Below are 17,670 nucleotides of genomic sequence, written 5' to 3' on the forward strand. Positions count from 1 at the left end.
AGAATGGGATAAAATATTTGCAAACAATATATCTGATGAGGTATTAATGTCAAGAATATATAAAGAACTTCTACATCTCAACAATAAGAAAAAAAGAAAACAAATAACTGGTTAAAATAGAGCAGAGGATTTGAATTGATGTTTCTCCAAATAAAATAAATAAATGCCCAGTAAGCACAAGAAAAGAGCTCAACATCACTAATCATTAGGAAAATGCAAATCAAAACCATAATAAAATACAGCTTCACACCTGTTAGGATAGCTATTATTAAAAAACAAAAAAAAACCCAGAAAATCACACACATAAGAAAGAAGGTGGAGAAATTGGAACAATTGTGCGTTGCTGGTGGGAATGTAAAATGATGCAGCTTCTAGAGAAATGTTATGGTTGTTCCTCAAAAAATTTAAACAAAGAATTATATTATTCAGCAGTTCCACTTTTGGGTATATATCCAAAATAATGGAAAGCAGGGACTCAAACACTCTGCTATTTCTACACCCATTTTCATGATAATATTCTTCACAATAGCCAGGAAGTAGAAGCAACCAAAGAGTCTACTGATAAATAAATGTATAAACAAAATGAGGTACGTGCATACAGTGGGATATTTTCAGCCTTGGAAAGGAAGGAAATCCTGACACATGCTAAAACATAGATTAATCTACAGTACATTGTTCTAAGTTAAATATGGCATTCATAAAAGGACAAAGACTATGTGATTTCAATTACATAATGTACATAAAGTAGCCAAATTCATAGAAAGTAGAATGTTGATTGCCTGGGACTCAGGGAGGGGGAATGGGGAATTATTGTTTAATAGGTGTTGAGATTCAGCTTGGGAGGAAGAAAAAGTTATGGAGACGGATAGTGGTGATGTTTGCATAACAATGTGAATTAACTTAATTCCACTGAACTAGACACTTAAAGTGGTTAAAATTGTAAATTTTTATTATATATATTTTACCACAATTTAAAAAATAAATTTAAAAATGAAGGTGATTTTATTAATCAGCTCATTATGTAAACATAGTAGCTCAAAGTACATACAAAGGTATGCCTGGGTAATTTGTTTAAAAGATGGATATATCAATCCAGCAACAAAACTACTAAATTAAAATCTCTATTGTTGTGTCCTGAGAATCTGCATTTTACAAGAACCCTCACTAATTCTATAAACACAACCATGGCTTTATCAATGGAGAAGTTTGTGATTGGGTGCAAATATATAAACATGCAGGGCAGAAACTCTAAGATGTCCTCAGTGATGTGAGATAGACAGATGGACAGGGGGCGCATGTTCCCTCCAAGCTATTGGTCCTTAGGGAATGCAAGACAATTACATAGGAGACCATCAAGAGGAAAAAATTTAACAGGCTGTTGAATCCACCGATGGCAGCAACAAAGAGCCCAAGGGTATGAGAGTCCATGTAGAGGAGTTTCAACAAAGGGCTTGTCTCACTAGAATTGTCTACAACACTGGAGCCACAGACAGGCAGCCAGACTGTGAAGATGATCTGAATGGTTGCAAGGACAAAGTCTCTGGCTCATGCCACTCAAAAGGGGACACCATATCCTTGTCACTCATAGTACAGGGGTTCATAGTACACAGGAAATCACATGATTTCATAGCAGAGGGGTTTGCAGATGGCCACATAGTGGTCAGTAGCAACCATCGTGGGCAGAATGATCTCAGCAGCACCAAAAGATGCTCAGCGAAGACTTCAGTCATGTACTTCCTGAAAAGGATGGTTTTCCTTAAAACAAAAATGTCAGCTATCATTTTAGGGGTCATGGATGAATGTCAGCAGCTAGCTATAAGTGATAAGTAACACAGGCAGAAAATGGAAACACTGCCCAAGGGTATAAACGATGACTTATTAAATGAAAAGGTCTGTCTCATTATGGATAACAGTTCTCAATACTCTAAAGATATAAACTCTTCCTAAATTAATCTTCTTAAATGGAATCTTGTTGAAAATAACAACTGAACTTTCTATTGTCACTAAACTACCTTAAACTTATTTTAACAATTGCAAACATATTTTAATTTTAAACTTACATAATCTATCTTATTGAAATTCCAACTTATTATTTTATTTTAAACAATTTTGAAACATACATATGCAAGCTAGGCATAATTTTGAAAAAGAATAGCAATGAGGGACTGCTAGTCCTATCACATATCAGAATGTGTTGTATATCAAAGCAACTATATTGTGTGTCAATTGGTACCTCAATAAAGACATCAATGAAATACAGTCCTGAATTGGATCCTAATACATATGAGACTTTAGAATACAGTAGTCAGGATTTCAAATCAATGGCAAAAAATAACTATGCAACTATAAAAAAAAGTATAATTTAGAACAACTAAAACTCAATCCCTATTTAACTCCTATATCAAAATAAATTCCAGACAGATTAAAAATGTCAAAAAATAAGAGGGAGAATTGTACTATGGATAACATAATCAGAGAAGGCGTCTCATAAAGAGTTATCTTTAAGCTGAGATCCAAAGGAGAGGAAATTGCTTCCATTGGAAGCACCATTACACGTAGAGTTTCAACGTGGAGAAGGGCTTAGCAAGATCAAGACACTGAAAGATCAGTAAACATGGAGGATATAGGGAAGGGAGAGAAGAAAACAAACTGAAATTGAAGAGATGAATAGGGCAGTACAGAGTTTAGTAAGTAATCTTGATTTTATTTAAAGTCTTTTAAGGTGAGGATAAATAACTTAGACAAGTCTTTTTTTAATTTGGAAAATCTCCCATCTGAAACATTTCAAAATTAAGATACAAGATGGCTTTTTTAAAAAAAATTGCTCTTTTACAAGTGCTACCAAATCACTGAGAAGGTTAAGAAATATCCCAGTTATTTGTGTTTCTGCTTGAGAACTGAGCGCAATGCTTGCAGAGTAGGTGTTCAGTAAAAACTAAATGAATATGTCAACAGTTCTCTACAGCATCAGTAGTTTTTCTGCTCACTAACTTACTTGTCGTCACTTTTGTCTCCCTTCTTTCTCATGTGTAGGACAAATAGAAACAGGGACAACTATCCATCTGATAAAATAAAACACTTTACACGAGACTCCATTTCCAATTGCACTGAAAATCAAAGGTGTGTGGCTGCCCAAAATCTTTGAATGCACCCAGATATTTTGTTAGTTTCACAGACGATGTAGTATCCACTGTCCCAACATAAAATCTAAATAACTATATTTTCCAGATCTTCTTGACAATTGGGTGCAGACATGTGACTCGGGTCCTGCCAACCAGGATAATCAGTGCAAGTCTTTAAATCGGAAATTTTATCTAAAGTGTGGTTCTCGTACGGAGACAACAGAGTCAGAGGGGTTCCTAGGTCAGGGCAGTGGTGGCACCTTTGCAGTTAGCCAGTGGCAGCATGGTCACAGTGTCAGCAGAGGCGGCATCTCCTTTAACATGCCAGTCCTGTCAGGTGTGCTCCTGCAAATTGTTCCTCGTCACTCAGCCTAGAATCTGTGACTCTAGCCCTTCCAAAGATTCCAAAGATTCTTTATGCTGTAATTCCATAGAGTAAGTCCCTTCTAATTAATCTCTCCAGATATGATTCTGCCTCTTCAGATAAGAACCCTGATGTATACCAAACTAATCTGAAATTCTCCATTTCAATTTATCACCAAGGTGGAATGTCATCATTTTCAGAAGCATTCCAGTTAACAAGTCTTCCTTTTACAAATGCATTTAGTCTAAAGAGTGTTACATGGCAATGATGGCAATTTATGAGTAAATATTTCTTAAGCACTTATTCTGTGTCAATCTCTGGTCTAGGTGCTTAGAGATGTGGTAGTGAACAAAACAAAGATGCCTCTACTTTTACAGAGTATACGTACTAGTTGGAAGAAAGAAACAATAAACAGATAAATCAGATGGAGAAAATGCTATAGAGAAAATTGACAGAGTTGTTTGATAGACAAGCTCGAGGAGAAAGAGGATGGCTTTACATGGATAGTTAAGAAAGACCTCTCTTAGAAGGTAGCAGTTTGACTGAAGACTGAGTGATGACAATGAGCCAGTCACGAGGACATCTAGAAGACAAGCATTTTAGGAATAAAGAAGAGCTAGTGCAAAGGCCCTGGGGCAACAATGAAACCATTAGGACTGAAACATAGGCACCCTGGGAGAGAATGGTACTAGAAAAGTTTAGGAAGATGTGTGTTTGAGTGCGAGCAGCTGTCCATAGTCTTACGGGTTATGAAAAGGCCAGTTATATTTTAGTGCAAATTTGGTTAAACAGATAGCTTTTTTTCTACAAATAAGCTTAGCTCAGCATCTTTAAGTAATATTTGCTTAAATACTTATGATTTATATGTGTTATATATATATAATATTTTATTTAGCTTCATCCTGATTTAAGTAGAGCTGAATTTATTAAATAAGATTAAGGTTGTTTCATGATCTTTGAGACAGACGAGACAAGAGTAATTAATGATACTCATCCAGGTCAGATAAAATTCCCCTTCCCACACACAGAAATTCCTCTCCAGTGATTTTACTCATGACCTTCAGATCATTGTCTCTCATCCCTTGACGTGTTTAGATAAATGCTGTAAATTCTTGCTCTTGGGTTTTCTTTGAACATCCAGTCTAAAGTGGCCCCCTGCCTTCTGAATCATTCTCTATTAAATCACTTTATTTTTAAAGAACTTTTTACTCTCTTTATTGTTTTCATATATGTTTACTTATTTATTGCTTATCTCTCACCACTAGAAACTGTTTCTTTATTCAGGTATGCATCATTATTATGATATTTACCAGAGTGTTTAAGAGCGCAAGTTCTGAAACAAAACTACACAAGTTCAAATACCACCTTAGGTATTTGCCAGCTCTTTGACCTTGGGTAAGTTACTTCAGTTTTCCTAATTTCAGTTAATTATCCCGGAAAAATTAAACCACAGTGATGTGGGAACCACAGGTCTGAAGGGCTTTCCGCCTGTCTTCCTGACTAAGGTTCTTTAGAGAGTGCCAGATGACACCATAAGAGATGAGTAAGAGCAGAAACACAATAGTGCAGATCAGTCCTCCATTGGCCACAACTAAGATGCCAATGACATGGGTGTCAATGCAGGCAAGTTTCAATAAGGGGTACATGTCACAGATAAAGTGATCAATGACATTGGGGCCACAGAATGGGAACCCATGAATAGTGCTAAGTTGAATTACTGAGTGCAGAAAACCACCAACCCAGGACACTACCAGTAACACAACACACACCCACTGCCTCATGATGACCAAATAATGCAAGGGCTTACAAATGGCCACATAGCGGTCATAGACCATCACCAACAGAAGAAAGATCTCTGATCCACCAAAAAAAGTGCTCTGTAAAGAGCTGGGTCATACAAGACTGGAAGGATATACTGTTCATGCCAAAGAACAAGTCTGAAATCAATCTGGGAGTAATGACAGAGGAAAAAATGGCATCCATATATGATAGACTAGCAAGAAAAAAGTACATCGGTGAGTTCAGCGTGTTACTGGCAATTACAGTCACGACAATGAGGATGTTGCCCACCATGGTCAAAATGTAGAAAAGCAAAAACATAACACAAAGGACTTTCTGCTCCTTTGGATTCTGTGTGAGGCCCAAGAGGACAAAGTAAGTCACATTGTTCCTTAGTTCCATCTAGTCTTTATAGGTGCTGACTTTATCTACTAGAAGCACTTTATCTGTAAAACAAGTAGGAAAACTATGAAATGCATTATAATTTTAATCTTATATTAACTCATTCAATTAAAAAAACACTCTGTATGGAGTATCTATTTGTGTGAAATATGTCGTAGACATTATGATCGCCAAGTTGAATAAGATATAGTTCCCGGCCCTCAGTGAGAGAATGCATAATAAGGCATCAGTCAATTCCAGACCAATGTAATAGGTGCCATTATAAAAATATTCACACAATGGTAAGGGTCAGAGTGTAGCAAAGTATTAATCAAACTAAAATCAGAAAAATTCCCAGAGGAGGGAATGCTTTAGCTGAATTTTAAAGGACAAGTGAAAGAACAAGAAAAGATGGGAAGAGAATTCCATGAAAAGGTGCACCATACATAAAGTCACACAAGTGTAATACTTGACACCTATTGAAAGTAATTTACATATCCAAAGTGAATAGATCAAATTATGAATGGAAAGTCACTGCCCTCAATTGCCTCAGATCTCTCTGAAACCTTTCTTAGAGTCGTTAAAGGGACATTCCACTTTTTCCTGACCAATAAATGCTGAAGCACTTCAATTTTTGTCTCCAGCCTCCCTCTCCCCCCTAATTTTCAAAGATGTATTATCAACATCTCCAGTTTTTGACATCTACATGTGAATATGAATTTAGTATTTATAAAACAGAATTTTTAATTTTCTACAATAAACATTGGTACTCCTCATCTCATTAAATGGTACCACCTTCCATGTAATAGTTAAGGCAATAAATCTCCTTGTCTTTTACTCCTTTATGCTCTCATATTACTTAGCGATACATTTAACAAGTCTTGTTTAGTCTACTTTCTAATATATCACAAATTTGATCATTTCTCAGCCCCTGTTTTCTTTTGGGCCCACTGCAATAGGCTCCTCTGAAGGCTCTCCACTTTCATTCTGCATTCAAACAATTTATTCTCCTGAAGCAGCCCAAATGGTCCTTATAAAATCTTACTGTAATTATATCATTCCATTGCTCAAAACTCCTACAGTGGAATCCAATTACACACTCAAACTTGAATGTATCACATTTAATATTTAAAGTAACAAGGACTGTAATCCCTATTTCATAGGTGAAGAAACTGAGGCTTAGAACATCTAATTAATCTCCCCCAGGTCACACATTTTTAAGTGAGAAAACTTGGCTTAGAATTGAAGTTTGATTTATTTCAAAGTGATTTAATTTCTTACATAATGAAGAAATTCACACAACTGTGAAGCCTGGTTCCCACTATTTACTGTTACTCTTACCATGTGGAGGCTTGTTCACAATCTGAAGGAAGACTTTCCAACTCATTCACAGGGACCTGGAATTCTTCATTCTCCAGTGTGACAGCAGAGGACACAAAGCTGCATTGTGACTTGAGGGTATATTTTGTTACACTCGGCCATCTGTCCATTTTCTCCAAGGAGTCTTCTCATCATTCGGAAGATATTTTTTTTTGCACTGTAGATTATTGAATAGGAATTCCATGGTACACACAGAAAAATAAAAGTTTATCATGTTACGATAATTTATCAAAAAGGCAGTAAATCCTAATTTTACATATGAAGATAAAACCAGCCACTTCCCAGATAAATTTTTCTACAGTAATTTCTTTCCTACTAACTTCAAAATAGAAAAATACCATACAGTTGTGTAGCCCTTCTCATTCTACTCTGTTGGTATAGCCAGACTATTTGACTCGAGATTTTGAGAGACATTGTTGCGTCTTTTTTATGTCATGCTTTAAGCCCAACAAAAGACCTCCTGAAAGTTTTATATCTGTTCTTAAGAGGATAGCATTTTCTTTCCAACAGGGGCAAAGACATTCTATTTCTTCTGACCACATTTATCATTGAGTCATGGAATTGGAATATGTCCAAGATTAATTCTTGCTTAATTAAATTCACTGTGATTTTCCAAAAAATTTAAAGGAACGTATATATGTAAGGTCCTACTAGGCCAAATCACATAATTAGGATCAGAAAGATGTAATACGGAGAAAAAAATAGCTTTAGAACCATTATAAGACTGTTACCAGTCAAGAACAAAATATCAACCCAGTTATTTGTTCCAGTGAAGATTAATTTATCAAGTATTTCCCTACTTGCCATAACAAGTCCTTCTTTCCTTTTAGTAATAGTCAATTTATTTTGCCTTGAAGTATGGTAGTTTATGTTAAAAAATTTTGTCATCAATTTAGATATAATAACTCATTTATCCAATCATTAATTATTTTTTAAAAATTTGACCCTATTTTACGCCAGTGTCCACTTAAAAAGCAAATTTGCCTGTTTTTACCCTTAAAATGAGTTTATTTGGGAATAACCAAAAGAATTGCAATTCCAGATGTGCGTGTTTTGGTGGGCCATAGGCAAATCTGGAAAACAAAGGAGAAGAACAAGCTTTTATAGAGGGAAAGGGGGGAGTAGGGAGGGGCTGTTCTAGACAAAAGTCCATTGGGGAATGTAACAGTTCATGGAGGCATGACTTCTCATTATCTGAGCTACAGCAGTTTTCACTGGCTGGGCTGTTCCCAGGGGCGAGTTGAGGGGGGCGGAGTGAAAACTTTTCTTCAGTAGTAAAGTAGTTTTACTTTCTTCTGAAGATGCAAGCAGACGTCTCTTCCTTTTTGGTGTAATTGAGGATGTATGATAGGCCATCAGAGCTCCCCTACAGGCTTTCCAGACTCCAATTTAGATAAGGTTTCTTTGATTAATTTCCACAGCAGGAAGTGTGCTATGCGTGAGGACACAGAAATTAGTGAAACAGAGGAAAAATCATGTAAAAGTTCTTTCCTGTATGTACCTTATATTCTTATAATAGAAACAGACAATAAATAAGGGCAAAATTTAATAAAGTAATTATAGTCTTGTTCAGTGCTTATAAGACAGCATATGGGTTACGGTGACAGAAAATAGCGAGAATTCTACTACAGATAAGGTTATCAGAGAAGGTGTTTTTTTAAAGATGATGTTTAAGCTGAGACACAAATGACAGGAAGTTGCAAGCTTTGGAAGCACTGTTGCGTGTAGTAATACTAAGTTAAATTAATTAAGTAAAATTATTTCACCTCAGAGACAACAGAATCTATATGTAGAAAACTAAAAATTGCACAGGAATTTTAATTGCAGTGCTATGCTGAAAAGGAATGGTGAGAGTGGGCACTCTTGTCTTTTTCCTGATTTTAGTGAGAAAGCTTTCAAACATTCGCTGTTGACTATGATGTTGACCATGGCTTTGTCCTATATGGTCTTTATTATGTTGCGGTACATTCCTTCCACATCCAATTAGTACAGAGCTTTTTATCATAAAAAGGTGTTGAAATTCCATACTATCTATGAAAAACCCAAACAGGAAATTAAGAAAACAATTTCATTTAAAACAGCATTGAAAACATAAAATACTTAAGAATAAGCTTAACCAAGAAGGCAAAAAGCCTGTATACTGAAAACTACATAATGTTGCTGAAAGATATTATAGAAGACACAAATAAATGGAAAGAAATTCATGGACTGGGAGATTTAATATTATTAAGATGTCAATATTACCTAAAGTGATCTACAGATTAAATAGAATTCCTATTAAATCCCAAAAGTGTGTTTTGCAGATATAGAAAAAGCCATCCTAAAATCCATATGGAATCTCAAGGGACTCCAAATAGCCAAAACAATCTTGAAAAAGAAGAACAAAGTTGGAGGTCTCATACTTCCTGATTCTAAAACTTACCACAAAGATATGCGGTATTGGCATAAGGATAGACATATGGAGTAATAGAATAAAATAGAGAGCCTAGAAGTAAACCTTTGTATGTGTTTTCAAGCTATTTTTGACATGGAAGCCAAGAGCATTCAATGGAGGAAGGACAACCTGTTCAACGAATGGTGTTGTGAAAACTGGACATCCAAATGCAAGGGAATGAAACTGAACTCTTAACTTACATCAAATACAAAAATTAACTCAAAATGGTTCAAAGACCTAAAATACTAGCTAAAACTAGAAAACTTAAAGAAAACATAGAAGAAAAGCTTCATAATGTTGGATTTGACAATGATTTATTTGACACTAAGCACATAAGCAAGTAAAGAAAAAACAGATGAATTGTACTTTTTCAAAATTAAGAACTTTTCGCACCAAGTGACACTATAACAGAATGAAAAGACAACCCATGGATTGGGATAAATGATCTGCAAAAAATATATATGATAAGACATTAATGTGCAGAATATATAAAGAAACTCTACATCTCAACAACAACAAAAAAATCAAATAACCGATTGAAAATGAGCAAAGGATTTGAATATACATTTCTCCAAAGAAGAAATATAAATGACCAGTAAGCACATGAACAGATGATCAAGATTAATATTCACTGGAGTAATGAAATCAAAACTATAATAAAATACCATTTCACATCCATTAGGATAGATATGATAAGAAAACAAAACAGAAAATGAAACATGTAGCAGAGAGTGTGGAGAAACTGGAACAATTGAACATTACTGGTGGGAATGTAAAATGATGTAGCTGCTATGGAAAATTTTATGGTATTTCCTCAAAAATTAAACAAAGAGGGGCCAGCCCAGTGGTATAGCAGTTAAGTGTTTGCATTCCACTTCCGTGGCCCGGGGTTCACCAGTTCAGATCCTGGGCGTGGGCCTATCCACCACTCATCAAGCCATGCCAAGGCGTCATCCCACATAGAAGAGCTACAACTCTACAACTATGATACACAACTATGTACTGGGGCTTTGGGGAGAAAGAAAAAAAAGAAAAAGAGGAAGATTGGCAACAGATGTTAGCACAGGGCCAATCTTCCTCAAAAAAGAAAATATTTTGGCCCTTCAATCAGGACTTTCAGGAGAAAATCATACCCATAAATGGATCAGCACCAAGGTCTAGGAAGCACGAGACTAATGGAAATCAGAAAACCAGGAGAGAGTGTACAGTAATGGCCAAGATGTTGGGAAGTACTCCAGTCCCTTAGAAATTCCAAAAGGCCAGTCAGCTTAGAGCATTATTCTTCACAGCAGTTAGAGAGAAATGAGGTAGTATTCCTTCTAATGCTCAAAAAAATTAGATTAATGAGTGGCTCTATATAGTTACAGAGACCCCAGTAATAAAGAAACTCCGTAATAGCTAATAGCTATTGAACATTTATTGCTAATAAAAGATTTACAAGGATTATTCATTTAATTCTGATAATATCTTTATCATTCTCCTTTAACTCAAACTTAAAGAGATTGTGGTTTGCCAGAGCTCACACTATATATGGCAAAACTAAGTTTTGATCTCAGAACAATTTTATTCATAGACTATTCTCTTAACCATTATAGTAAAGTAAACCCTACCACCCATTCCTCCAAAATGTGCATATAAAAATGATGTATAAAATGTCCTTCACACAGCAAAATCATGAAAACAATGTTCTCAACACGAAGGACTAGGTAAGATTACAGTAACAATGAATTTGAGTCCAAATAATTCAGCAAGAATAGACGGTAGACCTTCCCCTTGGAAGCACAGAGAGAAAACAAGAGAATCAGACCAGATGTAGCAAAAGATTAAAAAGTATACAAAGAGAAGATGGAAAATAAATACCAAAAACATTTCTATTTTCACAGAATAATATATTTTTGTTTTGAAATTGCAAAGGTAATGAGCTTGCATTGCATGATTTATAAGAATTGAGAGTTGCATGAATTCTCATAGCATCTGCTATGAAAGATACTTCCCAGGAAATGCCTTAATAAGGTGATGCATTAATAGGCTGAGGATGCAAACATACTCTATAGCCAGATTGTTCGAATTGTATGCGTAGATCACCTGCTTAGAAACATATGGATAATTCATTTAAAATGCAGATATGCCAATCTAACAAGAGTCCTATTGAATTAGAATCTCTAGAGCTGTATCCTGGGAATGTGCGTTTTAACAAGAATTCCAACTGATTCTGAAAGTGCCCCAAAGTTTACAAACCAAATGGGCAAGAAATAAATTTCAATGGGATATTTTTAAATGACAAATAATTTTCTGCCCGGGCCTTTCCTCAAAGGGCTTATATGTCAACATCAACATACTTTTACATAAAATGTTCACTTTGCCCCAAACCATAGAAATTATATTATTTTCTCTTTGCCATTTAAAAGATAAAGGCATTTTACACTTTTGTGAGCACTGCTCTGTTGAAGACACATTTTGATCCAGAGCTTCTTTATAGCATTTTTCACCTCTGCATTTCTGAGTGTGTAGATTAAAAGATTTAACATGGGAGTTATCATTGTATAAAACACAGCCACAGCTTTATCAATGGAAAAGGTGGTTACTGGACGCAGATACACAAATATGCATGGCACAAAGAATAAAATGACTACGGTGATGTGAGACACACAGGTGGAGAGGGCTTTGCACCTCCCCTCCAAGCTATACATCCTTAGAGAGTGCAAGATGACCACATAGGAGATTATCAAAAGGAGGAAGTTTAACAGGCAGATGAATCCACTATTGGCAGCAACAATGAGACCAAGAGTATAAGTGTCCACGCAGACGAGTTTCAACAAAGGGTTCAAGTCACACATGAAGTGATCTATGACATTGGGGCCACAGAAAGGCAGCCAGACTATGAAGAGGATCTGAATGGTTGTGTGAACAAAGGCTCCAGCCCAGGCCACTCCCACAAGGAGGTTACACACCTGTCCACTCATGATGGTCCTATAGCGCAGGGGTTTGCAGATGGCCACACAGCGGTCATAGGCCATCACTGTGAAAAGGATAATCTCAGCAGCACCAAAAAGATGCTCAGCAAAGACTTGAGTCATACATCCCTTAAAAGAGATCGTTTTTCTCACAGAGAGAGGGTCAGCTAGCATTTTAGGGGTCATGGAGGAAGAACAGCAGCCATCTATAAGGGATAAGTAAGACAGGAAGAAGTACATGGGGGATCCCAGTTCCCGGCTGGTGCTGATAGTGATCATGATGAGCAGGTTGCCTGCCACGGTGACCAAGTAGACAATCAAAAATACAACAAATGAAAATTTCTGAAGTCCCATATTTTGAGTCAGACCCAGGAGGATGAATTCTGTCAATTATTCTCCATCAATTCAGTTCAGGAGACAAGTGACTCACCTGAAAAGAAAGTCACACTCATCCTTAATAATGACACCTTCACTTAATAAATAAATACCCATGGAATATCTTATTTTTTCTAGTTTTACAGAAGACAAAAACAAGCACAAAACAATATTAACTGTTTCATTTTTCATATTCATACATGTGACAATATAGGTGGTATTTATTTTGTTCTTTATAATTTCATTATTTGTTTTTAATTTTCCACAATAAAAATGTGTAACTTTTAAAATCAGAAAAGAAAAATATTATGCATCAAGTATTAAGAGCTTATCCATTATGTGGCCATCTGTGTGGCACATTCACAAATAACCAAAGATGCATGTATTTTACCCCAAAATGGCTGGACATGTTTACCAGTGAAAAATCTGTCTTGTTCCACTAATTTAAGTCATACAAAAAGACTCAAAGACATATAAAGATTCTTTCATGAGCTATACCTTTTCCTATTTTGCCTGTCTGGAAGCTTCTCCACTTCCTCCAGACTGAAAAATGGTGTTGCGACCTCCTGCCAATGTCAAAGACTGAGGTGAATGTCCATTATAGCACTTGCCACATTGTCCCACACGTATGTCCCTTTATTCAACAGTGTGGGTCCTTGAAGGCAAAAATTTGCCTTACTGTAGTTGTAATCTTATTCATTTTTGTATCCCCAGTGCTGGGCAAAAAATAAACTCTCATACAACATTTACTGAGAGAGGGAGAAGAAAACACATGCAAAAGAGGAAGAAAGTGGGAAAGAAAGAAAAGAGAAAGGGAAAATTAGAAATGCATTAAAGAGCAAAGAAAGAGAAATGGACTTAAAGTTCAAAGACTTAGTTTGGAGTCCAGGATCTACCCCTTATTAACTATACAACATTATTTTCTCTCTCTGTGCTTCATTTTTTTCATCTGTTAAAGGAGGGATAAATATGCCTATATTTAGGATTGTTGTGAAGATTAAATCATTTTAAACTTATTGTTCTTGTTATATGGGTTTACTGTTCTCATGGCAGTATCATTAAAGACAACTTTCCAAATTGTCTCTAAGCATCTCCACAATAATGAAGATTCTGAAAAAGTAAGCTAATCAAGTGAGGAGAAATAGGAGAAAGAGAGGAAACAAGGATAAATGTCAAAAAGAAAGATCGTTAGATTAAAAAAAAAACCAAACTATTGAAACAATCCTTAACATAAAGATTTAATTATTGATTAGTTTTCATGCTTGTTTTGTGGGATTTATTTGTCTACTCATTTCATTAATTCATTTGCTAAATCCATATTCCAATACTTAAAAATTTTAGTCCTTCCAAATTTGACTCATGCGTGACTGTGAAGTTTTCCAGGAAACTGGAAACTTTAAACCCAGTTCACTATCCAAATACATGCTTTATATAGAATATTGTGCTTTAGTCTTATGACCTATTCATTTTTGTATCTACAGTGCTGGCCAATGTTAGGTGTTATAAAGCATTTAGTGAGAGAGCAAGAACAAGGATGTGGAGAGAGAGAGATAGGAGAAGAGAGGGGAGGAGAAGAGGAGAAGGAGTAGGAAGGTGATAAGAGAAAGGAAGAGGAGGAGAAAAGGTGAAACAAAGAAAGGAAAAGGGAAAAAAGGGAAGAGGAAAAAGAGGAGAAAAAATGGACATATTACAGGGTCAGCTAAAAAAGACATTATTGAAGAAGTTGTGTTGTGATATTTCCAACAAGTGCTGCCCTAGAAATCCAAACTTTTTATCAAATTCACTTGTTGATTATGGCCTTTAGGATCAACAGCAGAGAAAAATACTGACAAATAAATAAATCATGGGTTGTTCTTACATACAAACTGGTCAGGAAAAGAGGTTATTTTTGCCGAACTCAGTATTGAGTGTCATAAACTACTGACTTGTTATCAGTTGGTCCTTTGCAAAGTCAATAATACTTAAAACAAACTCTATCAGGGTTTTCTTCAATCCACGGTGTGTGCAACCAGAGTCACAGTCATGTTAATTTACTGTAAAAAATTAAAATGTTTCCAAAAAAGAAAATCCTGAAGTAAAATCAAAAAGAGGAAAATTGTGCTTCTCCTACACACTGATGTTCATCACGTCCTGTGTGTCTAGGACTTCTCACTCTGGCCTGATTGTTCAAATAATAAACTATCCCAGATAGCAGACACACTTACTCTGTATTTAAAAGGAATTTGGGTTTGGGGAGACAAGGGGAAGATTTCAGCAGCTCTAGCACATTTTTTTTTTCTATAGAACACACAGAAATCTATAGTGTTTTAAAATTTTTATGTAGAACCTGGTCTGGTAGACTTGATACAGGCCCTAAGGACATGACAGCCATTTTAAAGCTAGAAAAGCAAACCCAATTACCAAAACATCAGCAGTTGATTAAAGGTCCCTTGGATGGGGAATCTCTTGAAGCCACTTCTTCAGAGCATCTGTGCTCAGTGCAGAGCCACATACATTAGTCTTTGGGAGTCACTCTGCCCTCTCCCATCATTTCACCAGAACCCCACATCTAGTGAGATGAGGGAGAGACATTGCCCTTGTGGTTCACTCTGCCAAGAGATTCTCACAGTCCTGCCTTCTTAACTCCTTCAATTCTCACAATAGAGAGACACGAGTTGTATTCAAGTGGGTGACTTACCTCTGTGCTATTTCCTCAAGGGAAGACTAATTAATTTTAGAAGTCTCTGCCAAAATGGCAACCAAATGCTTCTCCCCTCCTCCTATGGTCCCTCTGACCAGAGAATGACATTTTCGACAAGAGTTAGAATTCATCCACTGAGCTAGAGAAATCATCAGACTACAGTCAGAACCTGGATTTTTCATTTTTTTTTTAAATAAAGGTTCATTGAACACTTAAAATGTACCAAGCAGTGCTGTTCAGTAATAACAATGACATTAACTAACTATTGAGTGCTATATGCCAGGCCCTGTATTAAACACATTAGGCGAGGTACTCTGTAATGGACACTGTTGTTATTCTCATCTTAAAAATGAGGACACTGAGGCACTATAAGTTTAGGTAATTTACCCGGGATCAGAAGTGAGTAGTGGCAGAACTGAAATTGAAATACAAACCTGCCTCCACAGCCCAGATAGCGTCTCTGCCCTCATGATGAAGAGCTCAACTATTGAAAAAAATGAGTGGTGAGCACTATAAAAAAGGGCACAGTGCTCTATGTCTGTATAATGGGGCTCATGGCTTAAACTGAAATGGAGGGGAAATACTCAGAGAAGGTCTTGTTAAGGAAGTGATGGTGAAGTTGAAGCCAAAAACTATTATCCAAGGTCTAGATTAGATAAGCAAGAGAGAGCTTGGGAAGGTTAACGGTTGAGGAATTGAGCTGGACTGTATCACTGGTGAACGTGAGCAGTGAACCTGTGTGAGCCCACCAGGTGTATTTGTGGTTCCATCCTGTTATGAGCTACATCCAATCAACTGTGCTTTCCAAACGTATCTTCCAGTGCGCTATACACTTTCATTGTCACTATCAGTTAACTGGAAATTACTCGAGCAGAAAAGTTAAAATGCATTGAGCAACTGAAAAAAACCAGTTATAACTGACTCACTGAAATACGAGCAAAGACGGCTTAGTTACAGCACATAAATATTGGATAGGCACAGACCCACTCCTTAATCTAAGGTATGCTGTAAACATGGTTTCTTACCTTGAAAAGAGTTATTCAACCTTCCTCAGCCTCAGTTTTTATCATCTTCAAAGTGGGAGTAATAATAGATGTCATTGTTTTGAGGATTAAATAGACCCTCAGGAAAAAAAAAATCAATAAATGGCAGCCGTAATTTTAACTTAAAAAAAAAAAAACCAGGATCTCAACTTTGAAATAAAATTTCTACTAAAACTTTAAAAATCTCAAATATCAAGTGAATAAAGAAGCCTACCTTCTCAGACATTCTTCATGAAATATTTCCCATTACAGAACAACTAATACGGTCAGCCTCTTGCCCTGGAGCTACTTGTTCTGTGGCCTCCAGTGGTGAAATCTGCAGTGGCTGTACTTTAGGGTACATTCTTTGAGCTCAGGCAATGCTCCTGATGGTGCTTCACAGCTGACGTTGGTTGATAGATTTCCGGGTAGTTTCACATTTTCAGTATTACTGTCAGGCTGCTGAAGATACTCTGATACACAACTCCAGATGTATATGTGCCAACTACTGCCTGAGTGTATACCTAGGGGTTGAATCTATGAATTGAGTTTATGTGAATGTTCAAGATCACTAGATAATGCCGGATTATTTTCCAAAGTAGTTGTATCAATACATATACTTGCAGTAACAATATAAAAGACATCCCATTGGTTCATATCTATATCACATGGTAGTCTCAAACTTCTTACTTTTTGCAAATTAAATGGATGTAGAATGTTGTCTCATTGTGGGTTAGATTGGCATTTCCATAACTACTAATGAATTGATTACCACTTCACATGTTTATTCACATCTTTCTTTTCGCTAAAATGTCTGCTCATGTCTTTGGCCCATTTTTCATTTGTCTTTTTTTTTATTTTCAGTTTGTAGAAGGTTGTCATGTATTCTAAACAATAATCCTTTGTGATTTAAATGTTTTGCAAATACTTTCTAGTTTACAGCTGTCTTTTCACTTGTTTTAAGGTTCTTCTTCTTAACAGCAGTTCATAATTTAAATATTGATGTTTATGTATCTTTCTTTATGAAACAAGCATTTTCTGTTTTCTTTAAGAAAAAATCACATACCTTAAGATCACAAAGCTATTCACCTATATTTTCCTCTAAAATATTTGATGTTTGGCTATTTATATTCTAAAATTAACTGATGTTAACTATGAAATCCTTGTCAAACCCAAGTC

General features: G+C 36.0%; 1 protein-coding gene and 1 pseudogene across 1 annotated transcript; both read right to left on the bottom strand.

Annotated features, from left to right (window-relative positions):
- Positions 1-1,087: 1,087 nt before the first annotated feature.
- LOC131395458 (olfactory receptor 4A47-like) lies at positions 1,088-5,667 on the bottom strand (annotated as a pseudogene).
- Positions 5,668-11,838: 6,171 nt separating this feature from the next.
- Positions 11,839-16,855, bottom strand: LOC131395459 (olfactory receptor 4C12-like). Its single transcript, XM_058527326.1, has 3 exons — positions 16,763-16,855; positions 16,476-16,494; positions 11,839-12,797 (listed from the first exon to the last, which is right to left on the bottom strand). Exons 1-3 carry the CDS (start codon positions 16,853-16,855, stop codon positions 11,839-11,841), a joined length of 1,071 nt encoding a protein of 356 aa, XP_058383309.1.
- Positions 16,856-17,670: the final 815 nt, after the last annotated feature.

Source organism: Diceros bicornis, chromosome 31 (assembly GCF_020826845.1).
Source record: "Diceros bicornis minor isolate mBicDic1 chromosome 31, mDicBic1.mat.cur, whole genome shotgun sequence".
Lineage (NCBI taxonomy): Eukaryota > Metazoa > Chordata > Mammalia > Perissodactyla > Rhinocerotidae > Diceros > Diceros bicornis.